At 38.2% G+C, this 21,420-nt stretch overlaps 1 protein-coding gene across 1 annotated transcript in view; it reads left to right on the top strand.

The window, feature by feature from the left end:
- Positions 1 to 21,420, top strand: part of luzp2 (leucine zipper protein 2) — a 110,629-nt gene that overhangs the window by 60,716 nt on the left and 28,493 nt on the right. Inside the window, exons 2-3 of the mRNA XM_053499850.1 lie at positions 5,916 to 6,027; positions 9,707 to 9,777. Coding sequence (XP_053355825.1) covers positions 5,916 to 6,027; positions 9,707 to 9,777 — 183 coding nt within the window. The remainder of the gene's footprint in view (positions 1 to 5,915; positions 6,028 to 9,706; positions 9,778 to 21,420) is intronic.

The raw sequence follows: 21,420 nt of genomic DNA, 5'->3' as shown, positions 1-21,420 counted from the left end.
AACCCTCCGCGCGGTTCTATAGAATCAGTTATAACTCCCGTGTGTATCGCCACACTGACCAAAATCAATAAAGTATCCTTACGGATTCGTTTATTGTTTTCTTTTGCTTTTGCAACTTTAATTTGAGGCAATCCCGTCGCATAAGGATTATATTTTCTTTAAATTCTGTGATGCTTCATGCAAACATGTGTATCATGCGTCGTAATGCTGTTACATATTGATTGGATGAACAGGCATGTGTGCGGGTGTTCTTTATTAAAAGATCTACACACTTTATAACTCCAGCCATTGGGAAATATCTGGGCAATATTCTAGCAGAAACACCAGCTTCAGTTTAAGGAAAAAAAAAAAAAAATATATATATATATATATACTGCTGCCATATCTATAGTTTTTCTTCCCTTTTCCCAAAGGTGATCATTGTGTATTGTGCCTGCTGTAGTTTATCCGGTGTGGACCGTGCTTAAGGCTGTAACTCATCCCCGAAATGTAGGTTTTGTGACCTTTCTCCAACTGGGCAATACAGCTATACATATTGGATTTTTCCCCCCCACACCTCTGGTGACAAAACTCATCCACCTCCTTGGTGGCTAGAAAGTGAGCAAACAATTTATGGGTCCATTTTTGATAGAGAAGCATGTCTGGCTGTGGAAGAGGGAAATAAATAATATTGTGCACTGAGCAGCGGTTACCTGAATTTTCTCCAACATATAATTACACTGAAGCCAAGTTCTGGAAAATAGTACATAATTGAGCTTTGCACAGAGAATCACACTGCCTAAGATGGAGATTAAAATCCCTTCCCACTGTGCATTAATATTTTCCTTAACCGAACCTTTTAACAAAGGACTATCGGAAGAGAGGGATATTTATTTTATTTCCCCTCTCTTTGTTAAAAGATTAATGTTTGCTCTGAACGACTTTTACATTTACTCGAATTCTGACTGGTTATCATACATGTGTGTAATTGTTTGATAATTGAGATGTTGATTAACATATACTGTACAGAAGGAGTCTCCAGGCTCAGCGCTTTGTAACCGTCTGATGCATCTCTACATCTCTGAATCTCCAGGACAGAGGAGGTTACGCAGAAGTGTGTTGCAAGCTGTATTATATGAGGAAACAGAGAATGGCGATGGAATGATTGTTTATGAATGTTCCAGAACATTAAATCTAACTAGAAATGAAGTAAAAGTCTTAATACGCTGCTCAGTCATGGTTTACACAGACAGTTAAAGTTCACATATTATACTCCCTTTTAAACAAGTTAACACACACCAATCTGAAATCACATTAACACGACCGCCTGGTGAACTGAACAACATTAATGATCAATTATACTCCAGTAAACTGGGCATTAAAGTCTCACCCATGCCAAAGGCCAGCGGATGCACCAGAACACAAAGTGCCCCACAACATGGGGCCCAGCGGGCAACAAGCCCAACCACTGACCCGGCCCCGATCCGATCGAGCCCCATGGGATGCACTGTAGAAACAAGTCTGATCCACAGAGAGCCCCGTCCCACCCAAAGGCTCCAACGCCCATGTCCTGGTGGTTTTAAGGTTAATGGTTTTAATGTTATGGCTGAATTCTGTAAGCCTTAAAGGTCTCCAAAATGCCTGTTAATTATTTTTTAACACATTATTTCAGTGTCCAGAGCCTCAAAATAGACTTCCCTAAACACCCCTTTGTGCATTTCCTGACCAATTAAAACACAGAAACCAGAAATGGCTGCAAAAATATCCTTTTTAACCCACTCATATTGGAGAGATCATATTTTGTGTTTTTTTCCAACCTGAATTTCGGACAAAAAACAAAAAAAAACAAAAAACTGAACATATGGTTGCAAGCACCGATGAGCGGGCCCAAGCCCCCGGTGCCATCGCCACCCCGGGTCCACCACACAACCTGTGTGTTATTTGATCGTGTTAGGACCTATGGTCAAAACCATGAATAAAGTCAGAGGAGGGTCTTACCACCTTTTTTTTCAGGAACTTAGTGGACAAATAGACGTTTTAAAGAAAGTTTATGCAAACAAATTGTTAGTTTTTATGAATTCTAAATTATAACTTAGTAATTTTTATAATTGAGTTTTTATAACTCTACTGTTTAATATCTCATAGTTTTATTTACTGTACGGGGCAAAAGGCCTACTCGACTGGTTCTTCCTCAAACGTTCATCCTTTAGGAAATCGTCCACCTGTAGCATCAATCCTTTGTATTAAAGAATACGTTTCTGAGTACGAACCCTTGACATTTTGTTGACGTGTGAGAAACGACTGTGTGTAAGCGTGCTGCCAGTTCTCGGCTGGAAACCCCATCAGTCCTGAGGATCCATGAGCTCGATATAAACACGACCACATGCTGTTCTGCTCATAAAACACAGCTGTAAAAGCCACGAGCAGAAACCACACATCTGAAGTCAGAGGGACATTATTTTATACATAAAGATTGAGAAATGTCCCAATTTACATCCGACTTGGTACATTATTTTCTCATTTTTCAGTTCATCGCGTCCTTCTTCATCCCTGTAGAAAGATAATTAAAGTTACAGTTAATTAAAGTTATAATATATAAGAGATAATATTAATGCGGTGGTCAACAAACATTCAGAATTAATTCCTTTGGAGATTTTTTCCTTCCTTCCCAGGCAAGGTTCAATTCTACTGTACAGTATGTGCTTGAGGTTTGCATGTTCTCCCTGTGCCTTATGCCCCTGGGATAGCCCCCCCCCCCCCAAACCTGTATACAGTGGTACAGATGATGATGCCTTTTATCATTTTCTATTTATCAGAGTAAAAAAATGTTTCATACAAAGTTTTATTGTAGAAAATGTGCTTATTATTTTATAAACACAAAATTTCATACAGTTCGTCTTTTGTCATATGTGCCGTATATCAGGCTCCGTTAACACAACAGTTTGTTAGGAAGTTACAGCTTTACCTCCGACACTGGGAGATCCTTCCATAAATTATACATACACACGATTCGCCTTCTAGAAAACTATATAAACCATATAAACTGTTATTACGGAAAGAAGTTTCGACCAATCAGAGCTCCGAACTTCAAAGCCCTGTGATATAATCAGCGCATTAAAATGCAGGCTGGGTGATACTAGCACGAGCGTGACTTTCTGACACAGTGGCAGTATTACCCCATTTCACCTCTGACCTCTGACCCATGACACGCCATCACTTCATTCGTCTGATGGCCTTCAACTCTTTTTCATGTTTAAAAAAAAAAAATCTTTTAATAATGTTGCTGCAGATCGACCGGCTTGTTAATGAACATGTCTAGTGGCTTCTCTGGGACTCGTTTTAATCAGCAGGAAAAGTCTGATCGCGATAAGTTTTGATGGTGCAGAGAGTAGAAGTACATGCGTCTTATACATGTTAATGAAGTTATATTCTTACAAACATGCCAGATTAATTAGTGACCTTTTATGTGTCTTTGATGTCCTCTCATTAATTTGATACACTGAGACAACAGAGAGACTATTTTAACATATTAATGCTTATTAACAATTTTGTGTCTTTTAATCCTCCATCTTTGAAGCCACACATTATATAACTAAAAACTATGCACCATATACTGTACAGTGTGTGTGTGTGTGTGTGTGTGTGTGTGTGTGTGTGTGCGTGTGTGTTTGCTTAAATGTTAAAATACTGCATTTAAGCACTTTATGACTGGTGTGTTGACGAGTACAGCATCCTTTGAAACTTCGTGCTAAAACTATTTACCTGAACCATACACTCCTCACTTTTTATTATTTTGATTATATTTATTAAAACAAACAAAAAAAAACTAAATAAATAAATACATAAATAACTAATATAATAAAGCAGCTATGTATTGTTAGCCTAGCTAAAGTGCTAATGTTCATTACCTATTTTATCACTTTTATCTTTTACTTATTTTTATTTATTTTTAATTCTTGTTTGTTGATAGGATTGCTTTTGATCTCATTTTACTTACTTTTAGATGTAACTATTTGTGGACAGCTGGATCTGTGAACTGAATAGAGGGGATGAATAGACATCTGTCTGTCTGTCTGTCTGTCTGTCTGTCTGTCTGTCTATCTATCTATCTATCTATCTATCTATCTATCTATCTATCTATCATTAGCCATACAATTGTTTTCTTTCTGGCAAGAATACTAATTAATTAACTTAACAAGTTGTTTCTATTATTGTACTTATAGTTCTTTGTTTTTATTTGTTTTTTAAATCAATTTTTAAAACTCTTTTATTCTTTTATTTTTATTTATATTTTATTATTGTTTTGATGTTGCTTTAAAGTTTGTTTGTGTATATGTTATAACTTTTAACACTAAATGTATGTATTTCCATATTTGTCAACAGGTGAGACAAAAGTTTCTTCATGTACTGTAGCACATTCATACATAACTCAAAATGTTTTATGAATAAAAACAATGTATAAAAGAAAATGGTATGGAATGAAAGTCAACATAATTTTAAAATGAAAATGAAAATCAAATAATGTTGATAAAGAAAACAATGTCATTTAAAGGTTAAACAGAAAATATTATGTTTAACAACAATTCAGACATTAAGTCAGTTAAATAAATCCCTCTGCGCGAGAGCACAGCAGTAAAACTGTCAAATTGTATATAGTGTAATTATTTTTACTGTACTTTACAATAAGTTGTTGTGCTGTAAAAACACACACGACAGTGTGAATGCTACACATATTAATATCCTGGGCATGACCACAGTTAGCTGTTTGTCATAGTTTTTCGCGCTCGTGATTTGTATTCAGCGCCACAGCGAGAGAAAAGCGATGGCGTGATCGCGCGCGCTCTCTGGATTTCCCGCTGCTTTCTTGTCTCTTTTCATCCAGTGTGTTTGCCTTTGTGTGAATAAACATCATGCATAAAGGAAATTTGTTTTTCTCATTTTAATAAAAGGAAAGTTTCACGTCACATCTCAGGAGTCTGCTTTTTTTTGTTCCTGTTTGAGTTTGTCCACATAAAATGGAGACGTTACAGAGGCTAACAGACGCATTTTTATCTGTCAACGAAAGCTCTGTGGTGTTCGAGACAGGAGACAGTTTTGAAGTTTTTGAGTGTTGAAAGCTTTAAGCTTCTGGCTTTTAATAGTAAAACTCTTTGTGACGATATTTCTCAGAGCTGTTCATCAGAAGGTGTTGATTAATTAATGTATTTTTAATAAAAGGAGCTTTGACAAGAGCTGCAAATCATAGGTGTGTATGGATGCACATATTTAAATACGTTATAATTCCTGTAGTAACAGCTCCCTCAGGAACCTGCTGATAATAAACACATTCAAATTCAGTGTCATCACACAGCAAACATAACACCATGCACATGGACATTTTAGTCACATACATTTTGTAGGATAATAATAAAAAATAATTATCATTTTTTGCTTTTATAATAGATTATTCAAATGAAATATTATAAACTTCGAAATAAATAAATATATAAATAATAATAATAATAATAATAATAATAAAGCACCTTTAAGTAATTTATATTTATTATGTATACTTTTGTACTTATTTACATACTTATACTATGCTTACAGCATATATTTATTACTTTTTTAATTGATCATTATTATTTTTATCTGATTTTATATCATAATAAGTCAGTTTTAGAAATAAGCATAAAAAACAAAACACAAACAAGAACAGTAAGAAAATAAGTAAAACCAGTGGCGCGCTCCTGGCTTTTTGAAGTTTATTTCTGTCCATGTGTGTGCGTGCGTGCGTGCGCGCGCGTGTGTGTGTGTGTGTGTGTGTGTGTCATGAGACTTGATTTTTCTCGCTCCATGATGCTCTTTGAAAGCAAGTTTCTGAAGCCAAGCCACCCCACAGTGAGGCCACACACATGAAAAAGTAAAAATGTTCCTGCTTTTCGTTCTCTCTGCAGCTATGAAGTGCTGGAGAAGAAGCTGAAAGAGGCCTTCACAGAAAGAACGGGGATTTTACGCCAACTCTCGAAAACATCGAAGGAGCTGGACAGCATAAAGGGCAACCTGCAGGTGAGGACACACACCATGGAGACGTTCAGGAATCACGAGCCCCGCCCACCTGTCCATTACATGTTATATGCAAACAGCACATCCTAATTCACCCTGATATACATCTCATTTACATAACACACACCCTCATTTATCCAGGAATTTGTGCCTGGTTGGGATTTTACGAGGTCAGAATTTTTCAAAATACAATGAAATGAAAGAAAAGTTTTGTCTTATTTTTTACTCTTTTTTTTGGTTTTTCTTATAGTGTGCAGAGTTTGATTTCATGCATAATACATGTTTTCCTTCTTTTTCTTCTTCTTTAGTCTTTTTTTATTGTTCTACTTTTTGGTGGTTTGGATTTTCCCCCTGTTTTTTCTTCTAATTTAGTCGTATCTAATTCCTCCCCGCCACTAGGGGGCTCCACACTAAGGCTTCTACTACCATTCACTCACTCTCCGAGCCACGTGGTGCCAGCTGACCGCATCTTCCACCTGCTCGCTTTTAGTCTTGCAAACAGGACTGAAATAAAATTTTCTCTACAGTATAAGGAAAAATAATACTTTTGAATTTAATATTTTGTTTTATTGTTTATGCTAATGCAAAGAAATACATTTTTTTCCCAAATATTTCACTGGAAGTGTGTAAAAATCCAGCCAGTTCTGCTCATTATTCAGACAGCGACCTTTTACTGATTTGGATTTGGGATTCAGTGCTGAAAGTCGCTCAGAATACAAATCACAGCTCACTGTTTCAAAATGAACAACAACAAGATTAAGATTATATAAAATTCTAATATTTTTAGACAAATATAAAAATCTGGTTGTATCTTTAGTCTTTTTAGGTATGTGCTCAAAAAACATACATTATAAAGTAAATATAACGAGGAGATGGTTGTGGCTCTCAGGATAACCAGGACGCCACCAAACACAGTCTCAAACCTGGATGAGGAGGTGGAGGTGGTGGAGAACAACACACTGACAACAGCCAGGACTGGAAATGCAACACAGACGCTGTCTACAGGAAAGAAAAGAGCAGACTCAACTTCTTGAAGAAACTTGGGTCCTTTGATGTCTGCAGCAAAAAGGCTTGCAGATCTTTTATCAGTCTGTTGTTGCAAGTGCGATAGTCTTTGCTGCTACCTGCTGGGGCATCAGCAGCATCAGAAGTGGCGACATCGGAAAAATCAACAAACTCATCTAGAAGGCTGGTACAATATTGGGCACTTCACTGAAAAGAAGGACGCTGCACAAACTGTCCTCTCCAACATGGAGGACACCTCACCACCCCTCCACGACCTGCTGGCTGAACAGAGGAGCACTTCCCGCAAGAAGACACTTCATCTCCGCTGTGACAAAGAACGCTACAGGAAGTCTTTTCTGACGACTGCAATCTTCACAAGTCTCCTGTGTCAGGAAGAGGGAGGAAGCTGGCAGACATTCTAACTAAAATACATTTCTAAAGTTGACACTGAAATATATTTAAAAACTGAATGAATCAGATTAATTTAGAATAAAGTCTGGCTGTTGGTTTTCCGATAGTGTGACCCTGTTGCTTCCCTTCAAACCCTTCACATAGCAGCAGTGAATGGAAGCACACAGTCATTCATATGCTCTTCCTTTGGAATTGAGCTTTAATTGGCAGAGCGGTTGGATTTAGCAAAAGGTCTTGGCACGGCGCGGGACATGTTTGGATGGTGACGTCTAGTCAGAGCCTTTGTTTGTGCTTCAGCATGGGGCTTCAGCTCTTCCTCCTGAGTCACTGAATCTCTGGAGAACCTTCATCCAGTTTAAAAAGCCTTGAGTGTGTTGGGTTGGTATTTTTCTGGGACCTCGGCCAAAGTACTTATATAATCCGGAGACAATGATCCCTGTCCTGCTGGATCTGCCATAAAACAACAACGATCAACAACCTTTTAATCTAGATAAATGACATGCACATGGCCTTTTTGTAGCCTCTTTTCTTGTTTTTATTTTTTTTAAAAGAGAGAGACTGAGTTTAACTTATCATCATTAAACTTTGCTTGATGAGGATCGTAATGTTGGCACGGAGGCACTGCGGACTGAACTCTGAGCTTCCCTTTAAAGACACAATGACAGTTCCATCAGGATTAGCCACGACACTTGGTAACTTGGATTCTGATTGGTCAGATGGTGTTAATTAGTTTCCCAGGAGACTTAGTCCAAGTACACCCAATCCATTTCAGGGCACACACACACACTTACACAGTCATTCACACACTACGGGCGATTTGGGGACACCAATCAACTTAACCTACATGTCTTTGGACTGTGGGAGGAAACCAGAGTACCCAGAGGAAACCCACCAAGCACAGGGATAACATGCAAACTCCCTGCACACAAAGCCGGGAATCGAATCCGGACCCTGGAGGTGCAAGGCGACAATGCTAACCACTACCCCACCGTGCCGCCCACTATAAATTACATTCTTTCATAAATAAAAATTTATGTAACCCTAGTTAATTTGCTAACATATTTTAACATTTGCTGTAGTCAGTAAAGCTCTCCCCCTCGTTACAGTCAGGAGAAAGCCTAAGCTTCCCCAAATGTTTTAAACCATGGAAGAAGATTTGCAGTGTAGAAGTGCTGAGTTATTTGAAGGTGTATTGTTGGGGTTTGTAGGTTACACTGTGTCTCACTATACATCTGAAGGTTTAAAGGTCTTGCCCAAGGGCTTAATATTGCCAATTTGGTGGTTAAACCTGGAACCTTCCAATCAGCTGTCCAACATCTTAACCTCTGAGCTACACTTAACCCCCAGGGGTCTCAGGGGTCCAGTCAAGTCACTACTGGAAAACTTGGAAAAAAAAAAGAAGGAGCAAATTCATTAAAATGGCAAAAAGTGATGTGGCATGATAGCTTAGTGTTTAGCACTGTCACCTTACACCTCCAGGGTTCGACTCCCAGCTTGGATCTGTGTGCATGGAGTTTGCATGTTCTCCCCATGCTTGGTGGGTTTCCTTCGGGTACTCTGGTTTCCTCCCACGGTCCAAAGACATGCAGATTAGGCTATTTGACGTTCTGAGTATTATATAGTAAATAGTTATAATAGATACTCAATGCAATTACATTGTCTCATTTTATACAGTAGCTTGTAGTGTATGTCGCTGATGTTTGCCTGGTCCAGGCGTGTGACCTCACAGAACCATCAAGAAGATCATTTCGGGGACAGAGTCAGCTTCACCACCCTGTCAGTCATCATTTTACTGATACGACACAACACAACGTGGTTTATTACTCACTGAATGATTACATACAACTACGAAACACAATTAATTGTCACTTTTTTTTAAATGTAGAAGCACACAGTAGGTTATAATTCACATATCTTCATTAAAAAATCATTGGAATTATGGAAAATCACTGAAATTAGACACAAGAACTTTTAATTCCTCCATTTAGTTTCTTTCATGTCTAAATATTTATTAAATTATTTCTCCATCATTTCCTTTTGTTTGAGTCAGAAAGATGACTGAGATTTCACGACGTGGTGACAAACACCATGATTACACTTCTGTTCTCTCTCAGTCGGAGTCAGCTTAAGAAATCATTCGTATTTATTTAGCATCTGATCTGAATGCCGTCTGAACATCTCTCAGACAACTGCAGCAAATAACAGACGAGACATCAACAAACTTAATTTTTTTTCCTCATTTAGAATTCTTTCCTTTTGATTTCAGTCGATGAAGAATGACGACTCTGTGCCCAAAAAGGACGTACAGCGGATTCTGGAGCTGAGTCACAAACAAAGGTACAGAAATAGTTTGATCTATTTATAATAATTGCACAGTAGATAGTAAGCACTGTACCACAACACTGACAGACTTCGGATTCTGATTGGGAAGTCTGTCTCTATAAAGGAGCTTCAAAAGCAGCACGTTGTAATTGATGTACGCATTCTAATGCATTATTATTTCCATTGAAACAGCTACAGTAATTTGTAGAGACATTAATAGTGAAGACCACAAGTTTCTCTAAGATGGTATTTATTTTACACAACATTTATGGAAGCAGTTTTCAGTTGTAGCATTTTTTAAAAGTCTTTGCGTTTTTTTTTTGATAAGTTGTGTTTTTTTGTCAAATTAACTTAAAGAGAAGAATAAAAGCCAGGCTGATGAGAAAACTACTGTTTATAGCTGCTATATTGTAAGTGACAAGATTTCAGAAGACTTACTTTGTTCATGGAACAGTAAACATAACTATAAATGGATTAAAATATAAATTGCTGTAAAATAAGATAAATTAAACAGTCATGTGGTTCTGTTATAGGATAATAACTAACATTAGTGTGTCAACAGTAACCCCAGGTCCATCACACTATCACAATCTCAGCTACGGCTTGCTCGCTCGCTCACTCACTCACTCACTCACTCACTGTATATTCCCATAAGATCATGTGTTATATGCTGTGTGGGTGGAGCCACATTGAGGAACGCTTTGTTATGTTCTGAGTTGGATCATTTGGACCTGTTCTCCCTCCCTATTGGAGCTCAGACTTCAGCCTATGACTACAGAGAACTTATAGAAGCTTTTAACTATACATCACAGCCAACAGCATCTGGTTTGTGCGAAAGAACTCACAGTGTTTTTTGTTGTTGTGTTTTTCTTTTCATGTCATCAGTTTTCTAATGGGCCACATTTTTACTCTACAGAACCACAAACAGTGAGAAATAAGGCACAAAGCTTAAAAATCTGACCTTTTGTCTGAAGCGAAGTCTCTGTGAGTACTGCCTGATTTGCGTCGGCTCTAATGGCTGCTAGCAACCAAACACTGCCTGCCATTAGCTTACGCAGGCTTTGCAAATGGCTTTACGGTCGGATGCAAGTGCTGATCTTCTTTAATCAAACGATAAATAGATTTACGGCAGGAACACTAACAATGAACTCTGGGCATAAACGAAGCATGAACATGTGAAATAACAACAGATGGAAGCCAAGTAAAGACTAACTGAAAGTTAATATAGCACTGAAAAAGAATAATATGGAAGTTAGTTCCAACCGAGTGATCTGATTGGATGAGAACTGTTCCACGGGTGATGATAACAGACAGTAACAGTACTGTACAGGTGTAACTATCTGTATAAGTGGGCGTGTCCCAGGTGTTGTCCAGTGGTTAATGACACTAACTGTGTGTCTCAGCGTGGGTGAGAGTAGGTCTGTACGGTCCGCAGTACTGAGGAGAGAGCAGCTGTCTGACTAAACCCACATTCACAACCAGTCACAGAAGCACTTTCAGTAAGAACACACATCTGATAATGGTATGTCGTCTTAAACAACACGCCGTCTCTGCACTCATCACTTCTGAGTCCTTCTGAATCGCCTCTGAACCGTCTCCCTCTCTAACCCCTGATCAAGGGAACTACTTGGAGTGTGGAACAAGGGAAATCGACACCCTACATAGTGCACTAGATTTCCATTTAACACTATTTGGGAATCGACCCAGAACCTGTATATTAACGAAGCTAATAATCTGGTAAGTTTCTTGGGACGTTCCACCACCTCCATGTATTACAGTAAACTTCTCACCTTTAGGCTACATACATTAGTACCAGTAAGAGTTTAAAACTAATTTCTTCCCTGTTAATGGAATGCTAATGGAGCAAAATAACTGGTTAAATAAAGAAATTAATTATAATTTATTGATAATTGTCATAACTACAATAAAAAAAAAAAGACCTGCCAACACCAGTGCTCCGGCTCACGCACCCCTGAGACTAATTACTAAACACTGATAAAAGAGACTTACGCACTTCTGGTCTTTGCGAAGTATACGCCCCCTGTGACTGGTCCCACTGTCCTTACCAAGCCTTTAGATACGTGCATGTCCATTTCAGATTGATCATGGCTGATATCTTCAGTAGTCAGGCTACACATCACAGCTGTGCTGATATTCTGTACAACAGCACAACCTGTCATATTGCTTAAATAAAACACGTCTCAGGTATATATATATATATAAAGATTACGCATCATGAAGACCTACAGTACATCATTAGCTGAGATTTATGTTACGGAAGTGTACGCAACTGTTGGAAGATGGTATATATATATATATATATATATTTGTATTACCTTAAAATGACTTTGAAGAATGTGTGAGTTCATGTAAGCTTGTTTTTGATTGATGTGATTTACAGATTATGCTGATTGAGGCAGCATGTAATAAAACAATCTCTTTTAATCCCAGATCTATCATTTGAGGATCTTTATCATTGAAGCTGATCTGGAGAACACACACACACACACACACACACACACACACACGCACACACACACACACACTGTGACACAGAATTCATAATGCAGCCTAGATTTTATCGGAAAAAAAGTTAAAGACCAGAAATGCATATGAACATTCAGGGAGCAAGTAGTGAAGGACTTGTTGCTGAATTGAAATGAAACTTCTGCGTTTGCGGTTAGAGAATGAAGTAGACGAATCCTGTACTTAAGAAAAAGTAAAGATCCTCTAGGTAAAGTAGTACTCTCCAGTAAAAGCTCCTTTTACATTTCCGCTTGAGTAAAAGTACAAAATGTCTCATCTCCAGGTGTACTTTAAAATCAAAAGTTAAAGTGCTGTTTTATTCCGACTGTAATGTCAGGTTATTATTTTCATGATTAGACGCACGCTTTATCTCCTCATTGAAAGGCTCTTATGTCACTCTGGGATCAGGTCTGTTAATAGAAGGTGGTTAACTGAGTCTAAAAAACCATTCTCATGAGCGTTCAACATGCAGCCGCGTCATTTCCATTACTGAGATCTGAGTGGCTGTGAAATAACAGGATGTGAGAGAAAGCAAACTTTCCTTTTAGGATTGATTTAAACTGAACATCTCTGCACATGGCCACCATGCTTTATCTAGAAAAAAGGGAAAAAACCCGCAAAATGTAACCAAATATAACACGATATATAATATGTGTCCGGGGTGTAATAGATGTATTACTGTAGTGGATTGTTTGATAGTTTATCAGTGGTTATGATCTCAGCCAGAAAAAACTAAATCTCAGTTGAAGCATAACTCCAGTCCACCTGCTATCTGTTACAACATCGTTAACTACATGAAAAACCAATTAAAAGAGATTTTATTAACCAAACTCCAAGTGTCAACACTGAACGATTGTTATGTCATGATCTGAGAACGTTCAGCTGAGAACCTTGAAGCACTACATGCTAATGTTAGACAGATAGCTCGCTAATGGAAATGATAAAACTTCAGGTGATCACTAGATCCAGCTTGTTGTAAGGGGTTGTGGCGTTGTAAAGCTTCACTGCTCAAGAGTTACCAGTTACTTAGTTAACTATCCGGGCGAGGCTAAGAGGCTTTGTTCTTCTTTTCTACTTATGAATGAGACATAATGACAGATGCCACATAAAGTCATGGAGTAGAAAATACAATATTTTACTTGGAAATGGAACGAAGTAAAAGTAAAAACTCCACCATAGTGAAAATACTTAATTAAAATACTGATACTCAAAATGTACTGCAACAGCTTCTGTTTCCTTCTTTACTTCTTTGTGCATGTGAATGTAATTATTCACAGTACGGCCAACATTTTTTAATAGAGCTGCTGGAGGATGACGTCACACGCGAATTTGCACATTGATTGCATCATCAGGTAGTATTCACAATGAACAGGATCTATTAGTTGTCCTTCAAGCTCCAGAAAAGCCATACTGTTATAAACTGTTATAAATCTCTTAAATAAAATATACATAAAGTAATCAATTATATATTTGATATAGCATACAAGTAATTATATTTAATATTATTATTATTATTATAAGTTTTTTTTTTTAGGTATATAAAATCATAAAAAAAGAATCAGATAAAAAGCGTAAATACAGTGAATAGAAATAAAGAGGGAGGGGCCTAAGCAGACACACATCCTGTATTTATTCCTGCAGCTCCCAGTTTAATTGGCTGTACAAACACGGAGCCGCTTGAAGAAAATCAAACAAGTATGATGCTCCGACTTTCTGACTCTCCTAGAATTCGATCGAGAGGCAGGAAATCAGACCTTGTGCCCTTTGCACATTTATTGATTTTGTTTACTTTGACTCCTACAGATATCTGCAGTCGAGCTCACACTACGCTGGACTATAAATCAGGGCTCAATAATCAGAGCCAACCTGCATAGCGTTAACCAGGCTCTAGCACGTGTGCATGCGTAAAGTCTCATGTTCATAGATCGGATATCAAAAGTAAATCGTGATTTTTTTGTTTCTATAATTAATTTATCTGATAATGACTAATTTTTTTGGTTATTTGATTTCCATGGCAGCTTTTCAATCATTCGTTTATTCTCTATAGCGTTTATCCTGTACAGGGTCATGGGAGGCCTGGAGCCTGTCCCAGGAGACTTCAGTCACTAATGGGCTAAATCCTGGACAGGGTCCCAATCTATTGCAGAGCACACACACACACACACACACACACACACACACATTTACACACTACTGGCAGTTTGACAGTGCCAATCAGCTGACTGCACGTGTCTTTGGTCCATTGTTAATCTGATTTATTTATGGATCTCAAACTAAATTCCAGAATGACTATAGATGCAGTGAAGATAGGCAGGATTTTGGCAAACTCCAATTCCCCTGATCCCTGGAAAAACAGCACCGTTCAGTTTCCCTGATCGGTCCAGATCGCTGGTCAGATACTTGTTCCTGGCCTTGTTCAGACTGACAGCCAAAGATTGGATTTTTTGTCTTATGCAGATTGGAATCAGTCTAGAATCAGATTGTTTTTATATCGTCTTAACAGGAAAAAACATCCTAAATCTGATTTTTGCAAGGTTTTAAGTCCACATGATCACATGACCTGGGACATGGATCCATGGTTGAAAAAACGAGCAGGAAGATGCGAAAGAAATGAAAATACTTCTGTACAATAAAGCTGACTTTCCTTTTCTGGAAAGTTTCCACCGTGACCTCCTAAAGCTTAGCAATTTAACTTCCTATTGAGCGTCTGGCTTAAGAGCCGTACGGAAATGGCTTGGGTTAACTTAATTTAAAATTAAAATAAATACAACCTCGGTTTGATTGATAGTACTTGTAGTTATAAATATCTAATAATTGAATCTTTAAAGCTCTTTTGTAAGTCGCTCTGGATAAGTGTGTCTCCTAAATGCTTGAATGTAAACCTAAAATGGAGAACAACAGTCCCTGGACAGGAGACGAAGTAAAAATGTCTGATACGACTTTAAGGGGACGCGGCAATGCTGGAGGGAGGGTACAGAAACTGGGCGATATTAGGAAATATAGTCTGCTGCACGCGAGCCTCCAGCGGCGTTACCACGGCAACCGATGCAGACAGATCGACAAAGTGTCAGATTTGAGCTGCCGGACTGTAAATCCGATATGATTGCTGTCGAATACGCAAGTGGACAGTCAGTCCTAAAGATCAGATTTGTGAAACAGATGAAATTTGCCTGCAGCCTGAACAAGGCCGAACAAGGCTTTCCCAAGTCTCGCTCACGGTGCTCTGCTACTCTGGTTTTGTCCTCGACCCTGCTTCCCAGTTTGCCGATGCTGCGCTGTTTGTGCCCCGCCCTAACATATTTTTTAACCTTGAGCTCGTCTGATGTATTGGATGGTATGTGTGCTAAACTTTTATTAAACCAAAGCAACCGCATTCGCTCCCGCCTTTCGCTCTGATCTGACACCAGAGTCGATTAAATCCATGCACAAAAACATTGCAAAAACATCTCCTAGTAGTCTCTTAGGAAATGCATTTCGCTTCACCACAATCTTGCTGCAGAGTCGTGGATATTGGAAATGATTTATACAGACATTGTTTAGATATCCTTTCAGCAACGCCACTGAACTGATTTACTGACTGCCCAAAAACAAATACAATCTAAATAGGATTTAGCGTAGTCCTTTAATGCAAAAATCTCCTTTTAGTCACGTTTAGGTTTTCAGATCGATCTTCAGTTTGTGTGTGTATGCAAACAAAAACCGTGAGCATTAACACACTCTGCAGCACGGTGGCTTAGTGTTCCCTTCAGGGTCGAGGGTTCAATTCCCACCTCGGGGTCTGTGTGCATAGAGTGTGTATGTTCTCCCTGTGCTTGGTGGGTTTATTCCAGGTACTCCAGTGTCCTCTCACAGTCCAGAGACATGAAGATTAGACTAATAGTCATTCCCAAATCGCCTGTAGTATGTGAAAGAGCGTGTGCATGTTGACCGGTGGTCCTACAACAGTTGTAAAATGGCAGGAAATGTATATATGTAGTAAAAGGTAATCACCATTGGTCTGCACGGTCCCTAGTTGGACTATAGAGGTTCCTAGATGGATGGATTAACACACTTCGGAGGAGCTCTGAGAGCTGTGTTAACATGTTAAAGAAATAATCGAAGATGGGACCAGTGAAACAATTCCCTTTTTGTTCATCAGTTGTGTGAAAAGTACAACTTGTGCCATTCCAGGATAGTAAATAGATAGAGTTTTCCTGTCCATGTTGATGTTGTTTGTGCCGTGAACTTATTATTGTTTGATTGTGAAGATATCTTCTGCAGCTCTGTCTGGTTTTTACTGATTAAAAAATGTCTTTTCTCTTTAACAACTAGTCCGGGTATTGTTTACATTATATAACAGCACTCTTATTTTGTCAGTTTCTTGAAATTAATAGGACAAAAACCTAAACTAAGCACAGCTTATCATGTTACAGAGAAACCACAATGAAGTATAAACTGCTCTGTCCTGCTTGCTTTGCCAATAAAGTCCTCAGGCCAATGCTATGACCATGGTAGGTCCATTCCACATCGTAGAAGACCACATTAAGTTCATATTATGTTCTTCTGGTGTCACTTGATCAGTGCGTCTGTGTATCGGTCAGAGAATTTAGTATAAATACTAAAAACAATTCCTTCGACTTTTTCCATTTTGACCGACTGCGTTGTTTGATATTCATTAGATGCAGCGAGACCTTGATTGTCTTTGTTGACGGTGTGACAGCACATTACAAAACACTAACACTGGAGACTCCTTCCATCTAATACATCCATATAAACACTTTCATGTCCTTACAGAACCTTTGATCACTTGTAATTTTCATCCTATGCATTATAAGTCTCGTGCATGTCCCTCTGTTACTATAGAAACAATAATATATCGAAATGAGCACATTGATGTAAACCTTCATTACAATCAGAGCGGCTGTTATAGACAAATAATCAACCAATTATTCTGAATGGATTTCTCTTAAACGGACATAAAGGCTTTGCTCTCAGTAAGCTGTTTCTTATCTTCAGAAGTGAGTGTGTTGGGAGCTTAACCTCTATTTGTCAGAAGCCTGACCTGGATAGCAACAGAACGAGTTCAGGACTCAGTTCTCATGACATTAAGCAGGCAGTGAAATATCAGGTGTTTGGTGAAATGTCAGGATGTGAAATAGGGGAGAAAATGAGGCAAGTCGGTATTAAAGATGGCTTTTTCTTCTAAATTTCTGAACAGCATGTTAAATCCATGAAGGGCAATAGTAACTACTATTAATAATAATAATAATAATAATAATAGTAATAATAGTAATAATAATAATAATAATAGCAATAATCGTATTATTATTATTATTAATAATAATAATAATAATAATAATAATAATAATAATCATATTTATTATTATTATTGTTATTATTATTATTATTATTATTATTATTATTATTATGTACTTTAAATCTCTCTAAAAAAAAACACACCCCCACACAGACACACAAACACACACATACAAGTGAACAGCTTTCATTTTGTGGCTCAACACTGCAGGCGGAGTGATGCATAAGCTCTGGCTGGGTGAGTCCCCGGGTGCATATTTATTATTTCTGGCATGTTATTAGAGGAAAACAGACAGAAAGGAGGATGTTTGTGCTCAGGCATTTGTACTGGCCAGTGGTTCTGGTTGTGTTGGATGATTCTGGGAAGATAAACAGACAAAATATAGAATTCCTCCCAGTCAAACTGGCACGTCTAGACGCTCCCAGTTCCTGCAGCCGTCTTGTGTTCTTCCCAGATGAGCCGTCATGCAGGAGAGATAATTACGCTGATCGCTCTCCAGTCATGCGTGCTTTCCGGTGGCACGTCTTTTACTTTATATTCTAGTTTGTTCTTTACTTCATTGTCTGGCGTGCTGGCGCAGATTCATCAGCTTCTCAGTGGTGCCATTAAGAGAAGATCCTGATTCACAGTCGTTTGTACAGCATTGGGGATTTTATTACTGTTTGGTTAAACAAAGAAGATTTTTCATGTCGGAGCGGTTTCAATATTCTTTCCCCCTTACATTCCCATTTTGCTTTAGTGTTTGAAACAGAAACCTAGAAACCTCTACATTCATCATCAGAGCTGTGGCGCCTGTAACAAGAACACTGGGCATGAAGCCAGAGTGATACCTAGCCCCGACACCAGTCCTTTGCTTGAACATTTTTAGAAAAAAAAAAAAAAAAAAAAAAAAGAAAAATTAAACCAGAAACTCTGGAGCTGTAGAGCAGAAACGCAACCTGCTGCAAAAAAAATAAAAAATCATATATGTTGTTTTACCCCCAGACAACATATATTATAAAGCACAATAATAATAACACCACCTCGAGCCTTGCCTTAATCAGAGGCAACGCACCTGATTTAGCAGCAATCGATATTCACTTGCTATTCAGGCTACATTTCATTTCACCATAAAAGTTACAACACCCCTAAAGCTAAGACTGACTAAGCATATTTATGTATTTATTTCTTTATTTGTTTTAGTAAGACTATACTATATGGGTATACCACAACTGGGTCCCAGACAATGTTGCTTTTTATTCTACACTCAAAATAAATTGGTAATTAAGAGCTGCATAATAATAATAATAATAATAATAATAATAATAATAACAACTACAACAACAACAACAACAACAATAATAATAACAACAACAACAACAACAAGAACAACAACAATAATAATAATAATAATAATAACAATAATAACAACTACAACAACAACAACAACAACAACAATAATAATAATAACAACAACAACAACAATTAAAATAATAATAATAATAATAACAATAATAATGCTAGAATGATAAATTGTTTTACAGTCACAAAGGTTTATAACAATCACATCAATTTACCTGATCATGAATATGCAATAATTTATATTTCCATACTTTGTATTTTTTGTTAAATTCTAGATTGTGGTTTTTTTTAATGTCTTGATTATTTAAACACTATCACACTCAAGGTCAGGGGGCCAGGGGTAGCTCAGTGGTTAAGGCATTGGACTACGGTTTGGAAAATCCCAGGTTTAAACCCCACAATCACCAAGTTGCCACTGTTGGGCCCCTGAGCGCGGCCCTTAACCCCTTAACTGCTCAGATGTGTAATGAGATAAAAAATGTAAATCGCTCTGGATAAGAGCGTCTGCCAAATGCCTAGATGTAAATGTCATGCTGTTATACTGAGTGTGATGCTCATGATGCTTGGTTGTAGGCACGAGGGTGCACCCAGAGTATTGAATACAGTATATCACAAGAGTGCTGATATTCAGGACAACAGCACAACCAACAACAAGTGTAATATCGCTTTTATGCAACAGTTTCACAGACACCGTTTATTATCAACAGATTTCGTTATTTAACCAGTTATTTTGCTCCGTCTACGCTTCAGCGCCTGGTGGAACTAACTAACCGCGACTGGCAGAGCTGGCGAGTTAGCGTAATTAACAGGAGGTGAGTGTAGTGTTAAACTCCTAGCGGTATTCTGTAACCAAAAGGTGTACGGAGGTGGCGGACAGTCCTGAGAAACTCACCAGATTTACTTTATATTCCCACTTATTTCACTTTAGAGTATCAGCTCCATTAACATTCAGGTTCCAGGGTCGATCACCAAATAGTGTTAAATGGAAAGCTAGTGCACTATGTAGGGTGTACAATCCCTTGTTCCACATTTCAAGGAGTGCCCTTGATCAGGGGTTAGAGAGGGATTTGGGATTCAGCCTTGTGTTAGAATAGAAGCTGGTTAGATTTATAGACATCAGATTACTCGGTCGGAACTAACTGTCAGTGTGGTTCTGCGAGTAGTGCATGTTTATGTTAATACTCTTGTTCTGATGAGTTATTCTTTCCTTAGTAGACGGTAGGTGCTTCACATGATCTAATATTTGTTGCGTAATAAGATGTGTATCCTTCACCTGTATGGAAGGAGTCTCCAGTGTTAGTGCTATTTATTATTCAGGGGTAAAGTTGTAACTGTAGGTTTTCTGACATCCTCCATACGGATCAGTTTTATGCTACTTTGTGGTTTCTGAGCAAGATGACAAGCTCCATGTTTTCCATGTTGTTTTAGTTGTTGTTTTATTAACTTCACAAGCTGGAGGGAAAAAAGCGAGGCTGCAGAGGGAGCGGCTGTTTATAGCTGCATGGCCTAAAGGCATTTTCTGGTGTCGAGCATCTCTTATTTCCATTTTGTATCCCTGCAAAACAGTCACCTTGTGCAATCTCGGAGTCGCTGTTATAGAAAGTGACAGGTTTGTAGGAGGTTGCAGTGATGATCTTCTGCCCTGCACAATAACTCTGAAAATTTCCCGACATAGCAGCAGATGTGCTTTTTCATTTCACAGACGCTGAATTTCATTCAGCTGATCAGTACTTTGCTTAAGTATGTGACCACACACACACACACACACACACACACATTTTAACAAGGTCAAACTGAAAAATATCAGCACTCAAGAGCGTAAAGAACCAACAGTTTAATTTAGTTTATAATATTTTTATTATAAAGACATGGCATGTAGCTGGCATTAACAGACTGTACAGAACAACAAAAATGGAAATATCTTTAATTGTAACTGTAATATTTCAGGAGCCGGGTTCTCTACAGGGCTGTTATTAAAAGACAAGCAGTTAGAAGTACAGTAGATAAACGTCTGCAGTTACGGCAAACAGAGATGTTAGCTCAGTGGGGGCCATTGGGTGAACGATGTGTCAGGATTGTTAAGGATGACGTCAGTTTTCAATCTTTTGATCACGATAAGATACCAAAAAGTAAAACTGTAACTAATTAACAAGGTGTTCAAGCCGGGACTTGTGATGAAATTTCGGTAATTTCATTTAGAGAAGCCTCCAAGTAAAAAAATCAACGTCGCCAACTTGAGGAAGTGACACATCTGTCCGTGTGAACTGTACACACACACACTCATTTACCAGCACCACTTGCAGGTTACAGGATCTCGTCTGGACCAGGGTTTCAGATGTGAAGCAGGCAGACTTTCTACTTTTTTTCTGGAGAAAACGTTCTACCTTGATGGTGTCCAAGCCCTAGTGAGACACTGGGATCAGTGCATTAGTGTTTCAGGGGATTATATAGAGACATAAAGGGAGTTTATACTCTTAAAACTGTATTGTTATTTT

The sequence above is a fragment of the Clarias gariepinus genome, chromosome 7 (genome assembly GCF_024256425.1).
Source record: "Clarias gariepinus isolate MV-2021 ecotype Netherlands chromosome 7, CGAR_prim_01v2, whole genome shotgun sequence".
Lineage (NCBI taxonomy): Eukaryota > Metazoa > Chordata > Actinopteri > Siluriformes > Clariidae > Clarias > Clarias gariepinus.
This window is presented reverse-complemented; position numbering and strand designations above follow the sequence as displayed.